The following is a 19,861-nucleotide window of genomic DNA, read 5'->3' on the forward strand; positions in this document are numbered from 1 at the left end:
ATTATTTTTAATACTTATCTTGTATTTGGAGTTTCGGTGTTTTCTTGTATGTTTCATTTAATTATTTTAATTAAGCTGCTTAATCCCACGCTTAACCCCGCCTAAAATCAACTAAACGTTTAAAACCCCGATTTTGCTCTAATCGAGGCACTTACACCCCAATTCCGCTTAAGCTTCTGCTTAATGAACTTTTTAGAACACTGCATTAAACAGATGGAAATTTCAATCGAATAGGAATTTATACGGCAAGTACAAATTTAGGCCTAAAACCATAGTAGCTACTTTTGAAACGCTATTACCATCAATCTTTAAAACATCCAAACAAGCACCGGTAACAGGTAAGAAAAAACAGTACTCTTCTTGTAAGTCACAGGTAACACCTCGAGATCACATTGGGAAAAAAGTGATAGCTTTCAACTCAGATTAAGATTGGAGAGAAAATTGCTATTGCTCATTTCTTCTTTCCACCCTTGGCAGCATCTCCAGCCTTGGTCTGCAACAAAAATAGGAAAACACAGCCTGTTAACTTCAAAATATAAACATTTGGGAGGGTGGAGGCAGTAAAATGGTTTTTATACACCGGAGCTACCTTCTTCACACCACGGATTTTCTTGGCACGGTTTTTCCTCTCCTTAAGTTGTTTCCTTGACTTCTCAACCTTGGTATCGAGTCCATTCTGCCAACACATGGATAAAACAACATTATGATCATCAATTTATTAATTCCTGAGCCGTTCAGACTGCTTTACTCATCTAACCAGCAGAATTCAACAAACCATACAGGTTGCAATTGCCAACATATTTACAATTACTACCAAGAAAATAGATCAATATATGCTTCCCTAAATTAAAATACTTTAATACCACTTCAGTACGAATGGGAAAACAAGGTCCAACAACAAATCAATGATTCCGTACTTACAAGGTTATCTATCCATGGGCCATGGCAAGATGCAAAATATGGCCATATATATAATAAACTTTCTTAATTTACATCTAGTAGCAGGAGCAATAGATCTTCAAGAAATATAACTGATTCATCTCACCATTACAGGTGACCAGTGTAATCAAAGTAAGAATCAATTTTAAAGAACAACTTGATGATGCACATTAATATACTGGTAGAGCTTTTCACCAGGTTACTTCATTCATGAGAAAAAAAACAACTGATAAACAAGATCATAACCAACAATTGATTAGGGCTGTCAAAAAAATTCCAAAAATCCGATATTCGTCCGAAAAATCCGCATTCGTATCCGAAACAAAGCGGATATTATCCGTATCCGAAACAAAGCGGATATTATCCGTATTCGAATCCGACGATTGCGGATACGGATACGGATATAGTCATATTCGTATCCGATAATATCCGAATCCGAATAAATATATTTTATATTTAAATATTTAAATAATTTAAAAATACATTATATTAAATTTACAATGTGTTTGTGTATATATATATATATTAAATATTATGTTTATACAAACTTTATAGACATATAGAAAAAAAATCATTTGAGTTCAACAATTTAAAAATAGTGATTATATTGAAAAGATAAATAAAATTAATTTTTGAAATATTAAAATATGATTAAATCACTTTATCTCTTATTTTAATTTTTAAAAATGAATTTTTAATTTTTACTATATTTTTTCAATTTTTTTAATTTTTATAATAAAATAAAAAATTTGATTGAAAATCGGATTCGGATCCGGATATTATCCGTATCCGGTATCCGGATAGTATCCGTCGGATTCGGATATTATTCTTTAAATATTTCCGGATACGGATACTAATTTTCGGATCCGGATACAGATATTGGCAGATCCATATCCGAATTATCCGTTTGACAGCCCTACAATTAATAAAGAAACTCATTGTTACCTAGATATGATACAGGAAGTGTTAAAACAATCAGTGGAGAGAATACTAGATAAAATTTAGATGACTATAGATTGCTTAAGGTGAAAAACTTACCCTTATGAGTCTGTATTTGGGTTCATATTTCTTAGCACTCTCAACAGAGTCGTAAATCAAACCAAATCCAGTTGACTTTCCACCACCAAAGTGAGTGCGGAACTTGAAAACAGAGATAGCTTGGGTGTCCTTGACCGAGTACAACTCAGCCAACTTCTGCTTCAACTCGGCCTTTAATAAGATAATAAAACATAGATAAACAAAGGATTGCGTACAACTTAAAGACTTGGTAAACAAAACAAAGGCAAACAAATTAAATTACCTTAGAGACATTAGCTTTCCCAGGATGAAGTACATCAATGATCTGCAGCAATCAAATAGAAAGGTATTTAAACATACGGAAGGCTTGGATATGAAGTTTAGAACCTTTTATAATTACTACTGTGTTTTTCTCATTTTGACTTCTAGACAAAGGCATGTGACACCTCAAAGTGCAATAGAAAAAGTCTTTAATTAGTTTACCGTCATCCATCATATACACTAGTACTGTGGTACACTTGTTTAGCACTTTGCAAATTATCTCGTTATATACATATATATACACACACATATACTTTTAGTATAAACTATTTTCCTGGCCCCAATCCCGGCAGCCCGGGAAATTGATATTATAACATTGAGCAGCCTCATTGATTTACATAATAATTAGTATGTTTTGATACATAGACTAAACTATCCTTTTATATCCTCAACAAAAAAGTACACAAACACTACTAAGCATAAGCTAATTCCAGCCACCAAGGAAAAACATCACTTCAGAGATATGCAATGATATTATAATTACTTCGGGAAATGAAGCCACGGTAATTTACAAATTGTAATTGCTTTTCTTATATACATATTATTCAGTGAATAAAAACAACATTGCATAAAAGCTACTCCGAATTCGAGGGATTATAAGTCATAAGCTCCCCGTACTCTATGGATATGTTTCGCATACAAAAATGGAATTACATAACGTTTGGATCATGGGATTACAATCCGGTTAAAAATAATGGGAAGGAGGCTCTAATACATTTTTGTATTGAAATCTCATTACCTTTAACAAGCGGCACCAAAATCCAAAATCTACAATCCTACGGACCATAGTTTTAATCAACAAGCTATATTAAAATTCCATTATTAATTTAACAAAAAAATAGATATAATCTTTAACAATTTGAATTAAACTATACATTTCGAGGACTCACACAATGAAAAACAAGAAACAACATAAAACACACAAATTTATTTGTAGAGAGTAGTGAAAGACAACATACGAATTGTTTCCTGGAGAGAAGCCTGTTGGTCATGAACTTTCGAGTTCGGATAGTTACATTCTTGTCGGCCATGGCTACAACGTTTGATTAGCAGGTTTCAAGCTGTGAGCGCCGACAATTAATTGCAAATGCAGAGAGAGAAAGAGGGCAAAGGGGCTAAACCCTAATTCTTATACTCGTCCTTGTTCGAGTTAGATGGGTCGGGTTAATGTTGGACTTGTGAAACATGGGCTTTATTTGGGCTAGGGTTGGTTGTTAAAAATCCAGTCCAATTTTTAGATTACTAGAAAATACACAAAAAGCTCCAGGAATGACCCATAAGGCCCATGCATATGTTATTATGACACAGTATTGCATACTTTTATTTTATTTTTTAAGGCGAAAGTTTTGAATTGAAAATATGTTTAATTTATATTCATTATTATTAATTTTTGTTTTTTAAAAATTTGGGGGTAAAATTACGGAACGTGGTTTATTTATCTTTCACTTATTTTTCATCCTTTTAAAATTCGGTATCAGACTATTACAGGTTTATTATCCTTGCCCCTAAATCCCTAATATTCGACCCTAACTCAATTACCAAATTCGTCATGATCTCCGATTGAGAATTATTTCGCATTTCGATTCCCGCCTTTAATGAGAAACGCGAATCCCAAAAATAATTTAAAATTTTAATAGTTTTTGCTGAAATAAAATTTTATATATTTCTAATCCATTTTTAATTTTAAAAAAAACAAATCATGGTACATAAATATGTTTTAGATTCAACATCATAATTTAAATAGCAATTTCAATTTAAATATATCTATATTAAGAGATAAATTAAATTTATTATTATTAAATCATATTCAACGTTGAAAATTTAATATAATGAAAACTATTAAAGAATTTAAAGCTTAATAATGTATATATGTTCTTTTCATTCATTACAATTTATTTTATTTTTAATACGAAAAGAGCAATTTTATTACTCAACTTATATCAGCCAACAATACATTTTTAAAGTTAACAGGAAAATTACTGTTATCAATAATTCAGTCTAGGAATGAATATGACTCATTTACCAAGAAATGGGTAGCCGTTTTAGCAGACCGACGAATAAAATACAAAGAAACTTTGTTTAACTCTAGCAACAGAGCTCTACAGCCTTCTACCATTAAACCAAAAGGTGAAGACATTGGGATTTTACTCTGAATGGCGTGGACAGATATCAGACTGTCTGACCCCGGTTCAACTGACCCCCAACATTAAGTTTTGATCTAACTTAGCGCCTTCTTAATTGTTAAAACTTCAGCTAACTCAGGTTAAACAACATCATTCATATATACTGATCTAGCTTGGATCATCTCTCCCTTCGAGTCCCTCGCAACCAGACTCATTCCACTTGCTAATTGTTCTCTAAATGTTGCAGCATCGACCGTAACCTTGATTATGTCAGTCAGTGGCTTAACCCCAATAAGCAGCTACATCCTCTATTTTTCTAAACTGGACTAGAGCCTCTGTTAATCGGCCTTGGACATCTTTCCAAAATACAAGGTATTGTTTGCCGAAGCAATGACACCATTTATCGAAGTTTGCTTTTGATTCCAATCCTTTTCATTTCGGGCTTTCCAGATAGCCCAACATACCGTAGCAACCACTGCATTTTTCTCTTTACTTACAGCATTAAGAACACTTTCAAGCCAGGTGTAGAATTCACTACTTAAATCTTGACAGACTTTTGGAATCAATCTTTGCCAACACTGAGATGCAAACGAGCATGAAAGTAGAACGCGCATGATAATCTCATCTGCTTTTCCACACACAGGGTAAGTACCAGGAACATGAACGCGTTTTTGTAATAACATCGTCATAGTTGACAAGTGAAACGACAACGCTCGTCATAACAAGTTCAGCACTTTTGGTGGCGTTTTGATTTTCCATAGTTTACACCAGAGACTACTTCTATCACTGAGCTGCCATCGTTCCTTTTTAATTTGTAAAAGCATGTAAGCACTCATAACAGAGTAATTACCCGAGTTTTCTTTATACCAAAATAACATATCTTCTGTTATATTATCCTGGATAGGAGTTCTCAAGATACACCGCTGGTCCCTTTCGTTGAATAGGTCCCTAATAATTTCAACCTCCCAGACATGTCTGTCTATACACATCAGTGAAACAACATTATTATGAGCTAGCCCAAGAGAGTCATAAGTGACATAAGGATTACTCTCCTCGTTAAGCCATGGTTGAGTGATTATATCAATCTTATCTCATGTGCCAACTATCCATCTAACTCCTCCTTTTAATAAATCTCTAGCCTCCCAGACATTCCTCCATATGTAACTGGGATTGTTCCCTTAAGATGCAGATAAGAAATTGCAGTTGGGGAAATAATTGGCTTTAAAAAATTTACTAACCATGCTCTCTGGATTTGTGAGGAATCTCCGCCCTTGCTTACCCAACATAACCAAGTTAAAATCACGAAATCTCTGAAATCCAGACCTCTAGTTGCATTGTGGGTACTCAATCTAAACCAGTCCATCCAGTGAATGTCAGCATTCTGATTTGGCTTTGAACCCCACCAATATTTACACAGTGTTCTTTCTATATATTTTGTAATCTCCAACGGCAAAAGAAAGACACACATGGCGAAAATAGATAGAGTTTGTGTCACATTCTTAATCATAATTTCTTTATAATTTAATAAATAAATATATAAATTACTTTTTATATATATTAAATAAGATAATTGGAGAACAGGAATAGAGAAAAAGTTCATTATTAATAGAACAAGAGAAAAGAGAACAATATTTTTATTTAATTTAAATCTAAAAATTCTAATCTATTCAAATTTTAATCCAGCGATTTTAAAATAGTCAGTATAACAAAAACTATCAAATACCTAATTCTCTAGTTTTGCTCATAATACTACAGTTAAAAATTTCACGAAAAAAATAATAATAAAATATTAAAAATACTCCTTTTATAAAATTTATTTACAAAAAAATACGGGTTGTAACAAAAAAATCACATCTTCCGCTTATTTATATTTTCTAAAAAATGGTTGATTTTTTTTAATTATATTTGAGATCGAATTGGATTGTAAATCATATTTTTTTGAAAATATATATATATATTTTATTAAAAAAATAAGTTTTTATTAAAAAATATATTTTTATTAAAAAAATATATTTTTTTGCAGAAAAATTAAAATCACATCTATACTAAACTATAATAACTGAACAAGGGTATATTTTGTAGTTTGGTTAACCCTATTTTTGGTAATCCCTTTTGATCACGACCGTCAGATCTCTTAACTAAATGATCATAACCGTTAGATCCGAATACAAAAAAAAAGACACCAACCAAGCTTACTGGTTCGAATCCCGCCAACAACAAATATTTATATTATTATTTATAAAATTACAAATAAATTTCTAGGTTCGAATCCTGCCAACAATAAACGTTTATATTAATATTTATAAAAAAATACACTAACCAAATTCACGAGTTCGAACCCCCAACATCTCCGCCAACATCAAACATTTAATTATTATTTATAAATAAGGTTAATGGTTCAAATCTCATCAATCATATACTATACTATATGATTTAACTTAAAGTTATATACAATCAAATTATAATTATATTATTATTAATTTACATATTTAATTATTTATATTAGAATTCTAATAAAATTATATAAAATATAAATATTAACAGAGCCTGTACATCGCAGTGGTTTGGTTTTAAGCTAGTATTGTTAAAAAAAACTTCAAAAATAAAACGGGGCGTGCCAAACTAGACCTTGATGGATATTCTTTTTTAAGAAAAGAGAGTTAGAGCTTGATATTGGGCGACTGATTTCATCACCTTTTTCCACGTGTATATTATACGCAAGGGGATATATAGAAACGGATATACTTGAGTTTAAGATAAGGATATATAGGTACACAAACAGAAAGAAAGGAAAAAGTCACACGGATGAGCGTTGAAGGCTCTATGATTCTAGTATTACTACTTGTACTGTATATCTTAAATATTTATACAGACAGAGTGACCTTCCCCAGCTGTAATTAAATCATTCCACCTGTCAGTCACTTTTCCGTTGCCCAATTTATATTTTAAATAAAATTGTCATATTGATATTTTTCTTATAATTTCATAGTCTAAAAAACATATAATAAATATAACAGATTAACTAGTGTTGCACTTTCGTTGCATAAGTAAAAGTATTGTCAAAATTTCACAAAAGAGCTTATATACCTACTCTAAAATGATTCTCTATTTTCTTCGGCATTTCCTAATATATTTTATCTTTTTTTAAGAATCGCTTCGCTGATATTTATATTCTTGGTCAGTTGTTTGATTACGTTAAACGTTAGGGGGAATAGGGGATCGCGACTCCTCTAAAATTATAGATGAACACGTTTTATTAAGTTTAAATTATAATCAGAGTGCCGGACAAATCGAAAGGGTGCACATTTCAATTTTTCTCGCAATTTAGTTTAAAGTCGACCGGCTATACCCGGTTACTGAATTTTAAAACCTTGTACATAAGCTGTCGAGAATTCCAGTAATAACCAGCTGGATCAGTCTCTGTTCACAAATCTATCTATACACACAAATATAGATACTACACAATACAAAGAGTGAGATATTGTTGATGATGAATAAAAGATCACAATCAAATCTTGACCGTCGATAAAAGCAAGTAGGTCCCACATTACACGTAGACATTTATAAGTCGGTCTCTTCGTTGTTATCCATTCCACCACCTTCCCATATACCAAAATAATATTAGTACAAACAAAACAAAATCCCCATAATGTATTTTTAAAAATATTCACTTTCTATATACACGTTTTTCTTAACTATGTCTATAATTCTCATCTGTAATACACATCGATGATCTCTCAAAACTAATCACAACCCTTTTCTCAAACTCCAAACTTTTGATCTGGGCTGTTGTTAGTTTTTTAATATCTGTCATGTTATCACATTCTTGCTTTAATTTGATTGACTTGAATGAGTATACTTGTGGTACTAATAGTGCTTTAATGTCAAGAATTACAACGTCTGGGATGGTGTCTGATATGGAAGATCAATCCGGCGTCGTTTCATGTGTTGGTAAAGAAAAGAGAATAATTGTTGCTAATATGTTGCCTTTAAAATGTTGGTTTGATGAAGAAACAAAGAAATGGGGGTTTAATTGGGATGAAGATGCTTTGGTTTTGCAGTTGAAAGATGGGTTTGAATCTAATGTTGAAGTTGTTTATGTTGGGTGTTTGAATGTGGAGATTGAAGATTGTGATCAGGAGGAAGTGGCTCAAGTGTTGTTAGATAAGTATAATTGTGTGCCTACTTTTATTCCTGTTGATATAATGAATAAGTTTTATCATGGTTTTTGTAAGCATTATTTGTGGCCTTTGTTTCATTATAGATTGGCTATGACTGAGAATCTTGGTGTAAGGTTTGATAGTACTAAGTGGAAAGCTTATGTGTCTGCTAATAAGATTTTTGCTGATAGAGTGTCTGAAGTGATAAACCCTGATCATGATTATGTTTGGATTCAAGATTATCATCTTTTATTATTGCCAACTTTCTTGAGAAAGAGATTTCATAGAATTAAGCTTGGGTTTTTCTTGCATAGTCCTTTTCCTACGTCGGAGATTTATCGTACATTGCCTGTCAGGGATGAGGTTTTGAGGGGTTTGTTGAATTGTGATCTTGTGGGGTTCCATACTTTTGATTATGCAAGGCATTTTCTGTCATGTTGTAAGAGATTGTTGGGTTTGGAATATAAGTCAAAGAGGGGTTACATTGGATTAGAGTATTATGGTAGGACTGTGAGTATCAAGATTCTTCCTGTTGGTATTCATATGGGTCAGATTGAATCGGTTAAGGCCTTGGCGGATACGGGGAAGAAAGTTAAGGAATTGAGAGAAAGGTTTGGGGGTAAATTTGTGATGTTAGGTGTTGATGATATTGATATTTTTAAGGGGATTAGTATGAAGTTTTGGGCAATGGGGCAGCTGTTGCAAGAGTATCCTGACTTGAGGGGCAAAGTGGTTTTGGTTCAGATTTTGAATCCAGCTAGAAGTCAGGGTCAGGATATTCAAGAAGTTGAAAATGAGACTTATCAAGTTGCTAGTGAGATTAATAGGAGGTTTGGTGATTCGGGTTATGAGCCGATTGTGTTTGTTCATGGTCCAGTTTCTACTCAAGATAAAGTCGCGTATTATGCCATATCAGACTGTTGTGTCGTGAATGCATTAAGAGATGGGATGAATTTGGTACCTTACAAGTACACTGTCTCCAGACAAGGTAGTCCTGAAATAGACAAGGCAATGGGACTCGATGGCCAAGAAGCCTCAAGGAAGAGTGTTATCATTGTCTCTGAATTCATTGGCTGCTCTCCATCACTGAGTGGGGCAATTCGGGTTAACCCTTGGAATGTTAAAAGTGTCACTGATGCGATGAGATCAGCTATATCAAGGCCTGATATGGAGATGCAGTTGTGCCATGAGAAACACTACAAGTATGTGAGTTCTCATGATGTTGCTTACTGGGCTAGGAGTTTTGACCAAGATCTGGCGAGAGCTAGTAGTGACCATTTTAACAAGAGATTTTGGGAAATCGGGTTTGGTTTGAATTTCAGAGTTGTTGCATTGAGCCCTGATTTCAGAAAACTCTCCGTGGAACATATTTTATCTGCTTACAGGAGGGCCAACAATCGTCTGATTCTGTTGGATTATGATGGCACCATGACGCCACACCGAACAGTTGACAAAGCACCAAGCGATGAAGTTATCACAATTCTGAAGGATTTATGCAGTGATCCAAAGAATGTTGTGTTTATTGTGAGTGGCAGAGGAAAGGAATCTCTAAGTACTTGGTTTTCACCGTGTAGAAGACTTGGTCTATCAGCGGAACATGGTTACTTTACTAGGTAAATTCGCCGTTTTCAGTTTTTTTCGTAAAACTATATAGTGTATTGTTGATCTATTTTAGTGATGTCTCTTTTCTCCTCGCAAAAGATTACGATCTCTCTTTTTTGTTTGATCATAGGTGGACTAAGGATTCGCCATGGGAATGCAGCATGTCAGCAGCGGGTTTCGGGTGGAAAAAGACGGCACTGCCTGTAATGGTCCATTACAGAGAGGCAACTGATGGTTCATCGATAGAGGAGAAGGAAAGTGCGTTGGTGTGGCACCATGAACAAGCTGACCCTGATTTTGGTTTGGGTCAGGCAAAGGAGCTCCATGATCATCTTGAGAGTGTGCTGGCCAACGAGCCTGTAGTTGTTAAAAGAGGTCAACACATTGTGGAAGTGAAACCACAGGTACGAACGTATCCATTTCTTCTACTTCTGATATCAAATTTTAAGGAGTGTATAGGTTATCAAATAATTGCACCTATCATTACCAAATGTACATGTTCCGTGATAAACTCATGTCAACATGCCATCTTGTTTTGACCTCATCTGCAATGCTAAATTTATTGCAGGGTGTAAGCAAGGGTGTAGCTGTGGAGAGACTTGTTGCAAGCATGCGGAGCAACAGTAGGTTTCCAGACTTTGTGCTGTGTATAGGTGATGACTCGTCGGATGAAGACATGTTCGTGAGTGTTCCCAATTGTGTCACTGGAACATCCTCGCCAGCGGTAGCGGAAGTGTTTGCCTGCACTGTAGGTCGGAAACCAAGTAAGGCAAAGTTCTACCTAGATGACACTGATGATGTTATTAAGTTGCTTCACGGGCTTTCAGAAAAAGCACCAGTACGATGTCCTATATATCCCCGCCGAGTCTCTTCTTCTAGGTGCAATCCTTATGACATGTGAATACTTTTTTAGTTTAATCTGGTAGCCAAGTTTACAAACTAGTCGGACACAACAGTTGCTGTGTAATGAGTGAACTTAATCCGTGATGGCCTTTAGAACGCTCTTTAATATCTAGTTTTTCTGTGAATAGACAAGTCTGTGTTGTCCCCTGGTGAGTATATATTCCTGATGTTACAAGAGCCTGGTGATTTGTTTGTTTCTACACCATCTATCGAACAACACAGCTAGAACTATGAAAACCGGGATGAGGGTATAATTTGGTTTATCCTTTATTTTAATTATTAAAAAATAAAAATAAATAGTGTTATACACATGTTAAACTACTAAATTGTTAAAGTACTTCTTATCCCTTTAAATTACAATCAAAACTTTTTCTATCAAATTATGACCACAGCTTTTTCCTAGTTTTTTTTATTATTTTAATTATAAATATATGCTTATTATAAATTTATATAAATATATTAAAGTTATTATATAATTGGATGAATAAAATTTAAAAATTATTTAAATATTAACAGAATCCGCGCATATAATAAATGAAATCTATATGTTAGTTTAATTAAATTAAAATCAAATCTAAATGTTTTCCATGATAAGCTCTTGCTATTGTCTGATTTACTTTACTTAAGGGTCTGTTGGCCAAAAATAATCCTAATTATATATGATGAGGAACAATTTCTAATTATAGAACCAACCAACAGTATACATACGAGGACGACTTTGAATAGCCAATGCAACACCTGACAATCTGACAATATTACGAAGGGTTGTTAACCTTATTCTTGCTGAGAGTACGGTTAACCTTAATCCAGCTGAGAGATCTTGAGTACATTGGAGAGAATCATTATCTCTAAGTTTGTTACATACGACAAAAGCAAACCCTGCAGTTACTTAGGCCGATAGAAGTATCACAATGAAATTTATGTTTGACATACTTGGACAAGGTTTGCACCATTTCTGAGCTGGGACATACATTGTTTTACTATTTCTGCTTTGATCTTCAAAAGAAGAATTATATTACACTTGTAATGTTGAAGCAGGACAACCATTTTTCGAGATAATGGAGTTTCCCAGATTAACCAAGCTGATGAATTGACATGATCTAACGGTTGAGCCCGCGAAATATCATTCCATCGATTTGAAAGAAATATAATGTAGCGTTAGAATGAAGAATACCACATTACAAAACTCGCCACACTTGTTTGGAAGAACAAGTGACTATCAAATGATATACATCTTTTTAATAAGCATCGCACAAACAACAAGATTTACCAGTATATAAACTAATTACAGTACATAGGCTATGTATAAACTAATTATATACGCTATTTGTAGGGATAAACATGTAATTCCAGAGTTTGGGATTCTTACGGCAACTTAAAGAGTGTCCCAGATTTTTGTCCTAAATTTGGACCGAGACAACTCTCTATTTCAATGGTTATATCTATTTTTTGGTTCAAATTCATATATCAATATTTTATTTTTTTCAACTATTTTTTTTGAAAAAAATTCTTTCAACTATTAATATATTGTTATTTTAATATTTTGATACTAATTCACATACCTATTCATATTAATTTCAAACTTAAAAAATTATTAAATTATAAAAACATTACACTTAAAGAAGAAAAAATAATATTATAATTAACTAACTAAAAGAAAAATAACAAATATTGAACTACTCCGAATTAGTATAGTGTTCCCAGAAATATTCGATTAATGCATCTCGAAGAGCAATATAAGCTTCTTTATTTTTTATTTTTCGATACCGTCTTTCATCATTTTCAACCGTCTCTTCTGTATTTGAAATTTCGATCAATTCTTGAACTGGAGCACTCAAATCACGTTCATTTTCAATCAAGCATATTATTAATTTGAATTAAAATATATTTTTGTTAAATAACTATTATATATTTAAGTAAAAATTAAAAATATAATTAAAAACTACTTAATATATATATAATAACATTGAATCAAAAAATTAATAAATATATGAAACATAAAAACTTAATATTTTATTATTAAAAAGATTTAGGCCGGTTAATAGTCGGTCTAAATTTAGGCCGGAACTATTCATTATTCACTGACCTAAAATGTAATAAAGCAATAGAGCATTATTGGGTAGATTTGGACCGAAATCGGTCCAAATTTAGGCCAGCAGAACATGGCATTCGGTCCAAATCTAGGCCAAGAGAACATGGCCTTATAACCAATGAGGCAATAAGTATATCCGGTAATGTTTACAATCTAATCAAAGTATCAGACTATGGGCCACATTTCAAAATATTCGAATATTTATCAAGAATGGAATCAAGTCGAAGTCGAATCAAGCCTATTTCATCAACGAAGTCGAATCGAGCCCATATAATCAAGTTTAGTTGTAAGCTGCTCTGTTCAAATGACACTCTATCCCGAATGGCGTGTCACGTGTAGTGTTTACAGAACTATAAAAAGTGTTATTTTGATTTTTGACCAAAATTGTAATTTTTGTGGTAGGGACCTTTAACCACGCACTCCTATGATTTACAACTGCTTTACTTACAAATCTTAACTCTTAAACCATATAAAGGAGAATTGCAACTGTTTACAAGTATTCAGCCTATCCTTCACTACTGAATTGCTTACACCAATGAGGTGTATTTCATCTGTAAAAAGAACAAGTACTAAGAGATATCTATGGTAGAGGTACAACATTAACATACATGAAAGAGCTATTATCTGCGCCATTAGATCTCCATGTTTAAATTTGACTTTCAGGAGCTAATATTTCTCAATGTCATAAAACTCTATATTCTTATACTTCTGTGATATTATCTCAGCTTGAACTTTTCTTGCTGTATCTGTAGCACAACCAACAAGAATGAGAACTGATGTGCCAGCAAACCCTCTAAAAGCAGTCAGGTGTGTAGTTTGCTCAATCAGCGCAGGGCCGCCAGCGAGAATCGCCAGAAAAGCAGAACCCAGAACTGATATTCGACTTAGAACCTATATGAGTGCACAAGTTCGTAAAATTACCTTAGAAATTTATTTTGGGCTGAGTGATTATTAGAAACAAAATGAAAAGAAAAATTGCCGGTGATGAGTAATTATCAGAACAGGGAATTACCGTCTTAATGTATGTCGCCGTACTTTTACCAGGCCGTACAAGTGGGATTGAGGCACCCTGGCGCTTTAATTGATCACTCACATCATCAGGGTCCAATTGCAGGAAAGTGTAGTAGTAGTTGAAGAAGGCTATTAACACGATGTTCGTTGGGACATATAAAGAACCTGTAGATAATACGGTCAAACGTCTTTCTTTTAAAGAGAGAACATATAGAAACATGATATGCTTCTAATCCAGCTAAATCAAACAAACAACTAATATGGGCTTGCGTATTTTTTTCCCATTTTGGGCAAGTGATAACGCATATTAAATAGAGGTGCCACGTACTGGCGCTGCCACCCACATACAAATGCGGCAACTCAAAAAGCAGCAAGTAAATTGTTTCTATTTCTTTAGCTTAGAATCAATTAATCAAAATGACGCAGATATGACATGACTTATCATCTATATATCTATATATATTGATAACTAGAATACAGGTTACTTGTCAATGCAAACCTTTAAACCACAACCATTTTCAAATTGTTATAAGGAAGTAACAGTTTACAGGACTTTCAATCCTACAAGAATAAAATTAGTGGTTACTACATTAGAGTTCCAATATCTTCTACATTCAAAGTCTTCATTTTCTTCGCACAAGTTCTTTCTTAACCACTCCTAAAATGTTCCTTTTCAACCACTCCTCTCATCCCTGATCTTAAATTGTTATATTGTTGTAATTAAGGATTGGAAAGAAAGACACCACTAATACTCTATTATAGACAATGAGCAATAGCCAGAATGTACAATATTGGCCAACAAAAACATTACTGAGACGCCCTGTATTAGCGATTGTGATTAAACTCGAGAACTTTGTCCACTAATCAAAATTAGGTTTCAACATGGTTCTTACCCCCTGGGTTTAGAGCCAATGCAGCATTTTTTAGCGCACTCAAGCCGGTGAATCGTGCTAGCGTACCCGGTAGTGCTAAAGATGATGTAGAAAATATAATTGGCATCACTCCTGAACTATTCACCTGGTCAACAGATATCGTTAATATAACCAATAAAGTTATAAAGCACGAACATTAACTCTAAAGGTCACTTGAAACATAGATGAGTAGCAACGGAAGTAGAAAATTTCTTTTTACTTATTTCTGCACAGTAGATTATAAGAAACTTCCTGTTTTTTTTCGAGTATCATAATTTAACCTCATAATTATCAGAACCTGAGGGTTAATTATTAAATCACAAAAATTTCTATTGTTAAACACGGAATCAGTACACTTGATATGCGAAAAACTGGAGCCTGATGCAACATGCAACCTAGGCAAAGGGGATGCTTATAACCCAGATAGCGGGAGTTCGTATCTTACTCTCTTTTTTCCAATGGTGGTGGCAGAGACAAAACTCTAAAAGCATGGCTGTTTGATAGGTTTTGTTTAGCCAGATTTGATTTCAAATTGTTCATATTACGCATTAAGTATACCAATGATTGTTTGATACATCAATTATTTTTCTTCCTCGTCTTTCCGTGCCATAGGTACTTATTTACCGCAACAAACACTGTCCTATGAAAAACTGCGTACATAGCCCAATAAAAATTTCCTTTTTGATGCTTAATGGTGTTAATTAGAAGAGCTCCAAGCTCATTTACTTCTAGAAGCTATTACAAATATTATGCAGATGAAAATAGCATCAAAACCAAGTATCGAACCTTAAATGGGAGGTACGCAGATTTTTGAAGCCCGCCTGCTTTGCTAGTGTACCTTGAAGCATAATTAAGCGGAATTTTCCTTTCTGCTTCCTGAGACCCTTTGTTGAGAGCATTGTAAATTTTCTGTTTTAAAATATCAATCAGCTTCAAATATAGCAATAATCACTGCTTACCTGAACATAAACAATGCTAAGTACTAGCAACACGAAAGAGATAACAATAGTGATGAGTCCGGTGTAGTTGCCGTCCTGAAATGCCTGTGCAACTGTTCTACCAAAAGACGCTGGCAGATAGGATATAATGCTTGTAAAGATCAGAAGAGATGTTCCATTTCCAAGTTTCAAGTCAGTGATCCGTTCGCCTATATACGTTGTACCAACTGATCCAAGTGTTAATAAGATAACTGAGGATAGAACCCACTGGGTACTGAAGTCATTTGCATAAGGTCGGAGGTAGAGTACTTGGCCAATTGCCTGCACAAAACTTAACGTGTGACGTAAACTCGATAGTACCTGCTGTTCATGTCTATGGATATCGATATTACTACATTATTTCAATTCATGCGTCGAGGCTACAATTATCATTCGTCTAAATATATAAATAGCCTGACAGTTTATACAAGCATTCACAGCCCTAAGCATTTATGCAACAACTTAAACTACTATCAGCAATGGGTCATGATCAAAAAGCTTAATTTAAAATAGTCCTAACCTTAAACCCCACAGTTCAATTCTAAACAACTACTCCCTCCGTCCCAACCGTTTCTATACAAATGGTTTGGGCACGGAGGACACGAAATTCATTAAAATAATATTAGTTTTGGTAAGGTAGTGGGATGAAAGAGAAAGAAAAAGTGTAATTTAATTAGAAAAAGTATGAAGTTGGATAAAGTGGTGGGACCAATCAATATTTAATGAATAAATTGAGTGTAGTAGGAGAAAGTAGTGGATGTGGTTGATTTTTATATTCTTAAATTCTTACTATTTTTGGTAAGTTTGAAATGTATAAAATTGAATGGGACATCCAAAAAAGGAAAATGTATAGAAATGAATGGGACAGAGAGAGTAAGAAATAAGAATGTTGATGAAAATGAATACATTTATCACATATTTGGTATTAGCAAGCTCCGGGCTTAACTGTCAGTTTTTAGATTCAATTTCTTGTTACTAATCTTGAGCTTTAAATCCAGCAAGGGTTATATCGCATTAGATAAGACATGTCGGATACTTTAAGCAGAACATCAAAACATTTTAAGCTTAATTAAGCCATCAAACGCAGCATCCATTCAGATAATATGGTGATGGAATAACATTGCAGTTTAAAGGTTTCTCTGAGTAGAAGTTCACACTTTCCATACTGCTATAGGTATCAAAATTAAAAAAAAAAACTGCATGTAATAACACAATCATAGTTTCTCGTTGAGCAAGCCTGACAAAACAGACAGGCCTTACATCAAAGATAAATATAGCTTCACACAGAATATGTTGAGTGATTTTTCAAAAAGAATAAAGATTGAGCAAAACAGTTCAACATCTTAACAGGCACAGCGACAATAAAGAGAAGTCCATACCTGTACTATGGCAAATCCAACAGAAGCATAGCGAGTGTATTGAAGTATCTTCTTCCTTCCAGCTTCACCTTCTCTTTTTTGAAGATCTTGCAGCTTAGGGTAGAGTTGAGTTAGAAGCTGAAACACAATCGACGCATTAATGAAAGGTACAATACCAAGAGAGCATATCCCAAGACGTCCAATGCCTCCTCCAGAAAATGAATCCAAGGTGCTTAAGATGCTGTTCTGATCTAAACTCCCAGTGAAAGCCTCCCTATTTACTCCACCTAGAGGTATATATATTCCAAGTCGAGAAAGGGCCAAGAAACCTAACAGCTTAAGGAACTTTCCGGGCAATGGTCCTTTAAAGAAGTCACCAAAATCGATACTAGTATCTTCAATTGCAGCTGCCAATGTCATAAAACGAAAATCAAATATTAAAGAGCCATATGAATGACTAAGCATATAGATAATAGATATAAAGTTATGCAGAAGAATGTGCATAAGTTAGAAGCAAACCTGCTACTCCTCTAGGTAAAGGTTTGTCCCTTTTTGTACCTGAGGAACTCTCAAACAAGCCTATAAAACTATCCCAGGCAGAATTTAGATTAAATGACTTGTCTGAACTGATGCCCAAGGTATCAAAAACAGCTGTCTTGCAACTGAAAAATTATACAATCAGTATTAACATAGGAGATATGGCAACTTCAGAACCTTGGCTGGCTTACTAAAGCTCAAACATGACCTTTGTTTGTTAAGACAAGAATTATACAATCAGTATTAACATAGGGGCCTTCGGGCAGACAAGAATTATTAAAAAATTTAGCTTGATAACTACAGCTTAAAAACGATACTTTTATCGATTCTGGATAGCCTAGTGGCAAAAGCTTTTAAACCACTCCCTTGCCCCACCCCCATTGCAAGATCATGAGGTTGATTGTTTGAATCGTCACCCTCTCCTCCGAACAAACTTCAAAAAACCTTGCAGAGAATCGAAATAAAAATAACCCACATTCATATAATAGGTAGTTTTTCATATTCATTTGGCTAAAGCATTTTCTCATTTTTCAACTAACTATACAGTCATCAAATACTTACGCAGTCTATCACTACCAAAGTTTTGGATGATATCTAACTCGAATCATAAGTATAATTTCATGTATACCCAAAATCACAACAGGGAGAAGTTGAAAACCCTTTAGAAAAATCAAGAAAATTTATGAGCTTGACAACTAAACTTAAAAAATGAGCCACAAAAAATGCATAAAAATCCAATATTTACACCAAGAAAGTCTTGCGAGCATTCTAATCTTCTTTCTCTTATCTTTTAACAAGTTGTTAAATATACAAATACTTATCTATCACTATATAACACATCTAACTACAATCATAACTAGCATACACCATAATTAAAAACCCATTAAAAAGACCCAAAATAACCAACTAAAAATCAAGAAAATGAAATGGACACCTGTTAGAATGGAGGTCAGAATTGGGTTTTGGGTTGAGAGAGAGGCTGCTTCTGCAAATAGAGGTAGAATAATATCTAGGCAACTTTGGAGAGTTGTACTTGTAATTATAGTGGTGTTTAGGAGTTGTGAAAGTACTAAACTTGGACCAAGAACACACATCTCTTGCAGTTATCAACATTTTCAGTTGTTATAGTTGTACACTTTTGTGTATGTAACTCTCAAGACATTGGCTTCATGCCACACTTGACACTCCTCATCCTGGCCACAGTTTAATAATCCCCAAATCTTTACTGCACCCACTCTCCAACCAAATTTCCTATACAATAATTTTAATTGAAAATGTCTAACGTGCGCTTGCAGCCGGTTTGACTTTAAAATTTTGTTTATAATTTAAAATTTAAAATTACAAAAAAAAAAGAAAGTTACTAAAATTTTCTAAATAATATTACAATTAAATTAAGTTAATCGAAAATAATACATGTTCTTCCGTTAAGCCCCGATCAAAGTGGATAAGAGCTCTAATACTTTAACACAACCTTTTTAGCGTATTGTTAAGACAGTTTTTTTTTAATATGTACTAAGTGTATATAGTAAATTTTTAAATTTTATATGTTTAAATTATTTTTATTAATAAAATTATTGTAAATACGAGCGTTCATCATTTATGATTAGACTATTTTTAACCTAAATATGCATTTTACATTATTTTGATTTAAACCCATTTTTTAATTCAATTTTAAAAATTACATCATTTTGATCTCACACGAAAAGTGATAACAAAATTTGGTCACACTTAGTTCTTACTCCTGATTTTTTAAAAAGGAGAGAATTAAGTGTACGTGCATCTTGTTTTTTAAGTGAAAATATGTCAAATTTATATTTATCACCATTTACTTTCGTTTCTTTTTAAAGTTAGGGAGCACGACTCTGGGTAAAAGTGGAACCACTTTACTTACGTTTTACTTATTTTCGTTA

The 19,861-nt window shown here is 33.6% G+C and overlaps 4 protein-coding genes across 4 annotated transcripts; 1 reads left to right on the forward strand and 3 right to left on the reverse strand.

Moving 5' to 3' along the window:
- Window positions 1-205: 205 nt before the first annotated feature.
- LOC141721156 (small ribosomal subunit protein eS24z-like) lies at window positions 206-3,393 on the reverse strand. The gene is made up of 5 exons (XM_074523921.1): window positions 3,237-3,393; window positions 2,240-2,281; window positions 1,978-2,148; window positions 590-676; window positions 206-493 (listed from the first exon to the last, which is right to left on the reverse strand). The coding sequence occupies exons 1-5, from the start codon at window positions 3,306-3,308 to the stop codon at window positions 452-454; spliced, it is 414 nt and encodes a 137-aa protein (XP_074380022.1). The 5' UTR covers window positions 3,309-3,393; the 3' UTR covers window positions 206-451.
- Window positions 3,394-4,738: 1,345 nt separating this feature from the next.
- On the reverse strand, window positions 4,739-5,089 carry LOC141719804 (uncharacterized). Its single transcript, XM_074522180.1, has one exon. The coding sequence runs from the start codon at window positions 5,087-5,089 to the stop codon at window positions 4,739-4,741; it is 351 nt and encodes a 116-aa protein (XP_074378281.1).
- Window positions 5,090-8,030: 2,941 nt separating this feature from the next.
- Window positions 8,031-11,245, forward strand: LOC141721157 (putative alpha,alpha-trehalose-phosphate synthase [UDP-forming] 11). Its single transcript, XM_074523922.1, has 3 exons — window positions 8,031-10,173; window positions 10,293-10,566; window positions 10,731-11,245. The coding sequence occupies exons 1-3, from the start codon at window positions 8,213-8,215 to the stop codon at window positions 11,061-11,063; spliced, it is 2,568 nt and encodes an 855-aa protein (XP_074380023.1). The 5' UTR covers window positions 8,031-8,212; the 3' UTR covers window positions 11,064-11,245.
- Window positions 11,246-13,596: 2,351 nt separating this feature from the next.
- Window positions 13,597-19,184, reverse strand: LOC141721158 (preprotein translocase subunit SCY1, chloroplastic). The gene is made up of 8 exons (XM_074523923.1): window positions 18,886-19,184; window positions 17,934-18,076; window positions 17,436-17,821; window positions 16,039-16,338; window positions 15,866-15,955; window positions 15,062-15,185; window positions 14,170-14,333; window positions 13,597-14,048 (listed from the first exon to the last, which is right to left on the reverse strand). The coding sequence occupies exons 1-8, from the start codon at window positions 19,062-19,064 to the stop codon at window positions 13,824-13,826; spliced, it is 1,611 nt and encodes a 536-aa protein (XP_074380024.1). The 5' UTR covers window positions 19,065-19,184; the 3' UTR covers window positions 13,597-13,823.
- Between the last annotated feature and the right edge of the window lie 677 nt (window positions 19,185-19,861).

Source organism: Apium graveolens, chromosome 4 (assembly GCF_009905375.1).
Source record: "Apium graveolens cultivar Ventura chromosome 4, ASM990537v1, whole genome shotgun sequence".
NCBI lineage: Eukaryota > Viridiplantae > Streptophyta > Magnoliopsida > Apiales > Apiaceae > Apium > Apium graveolens.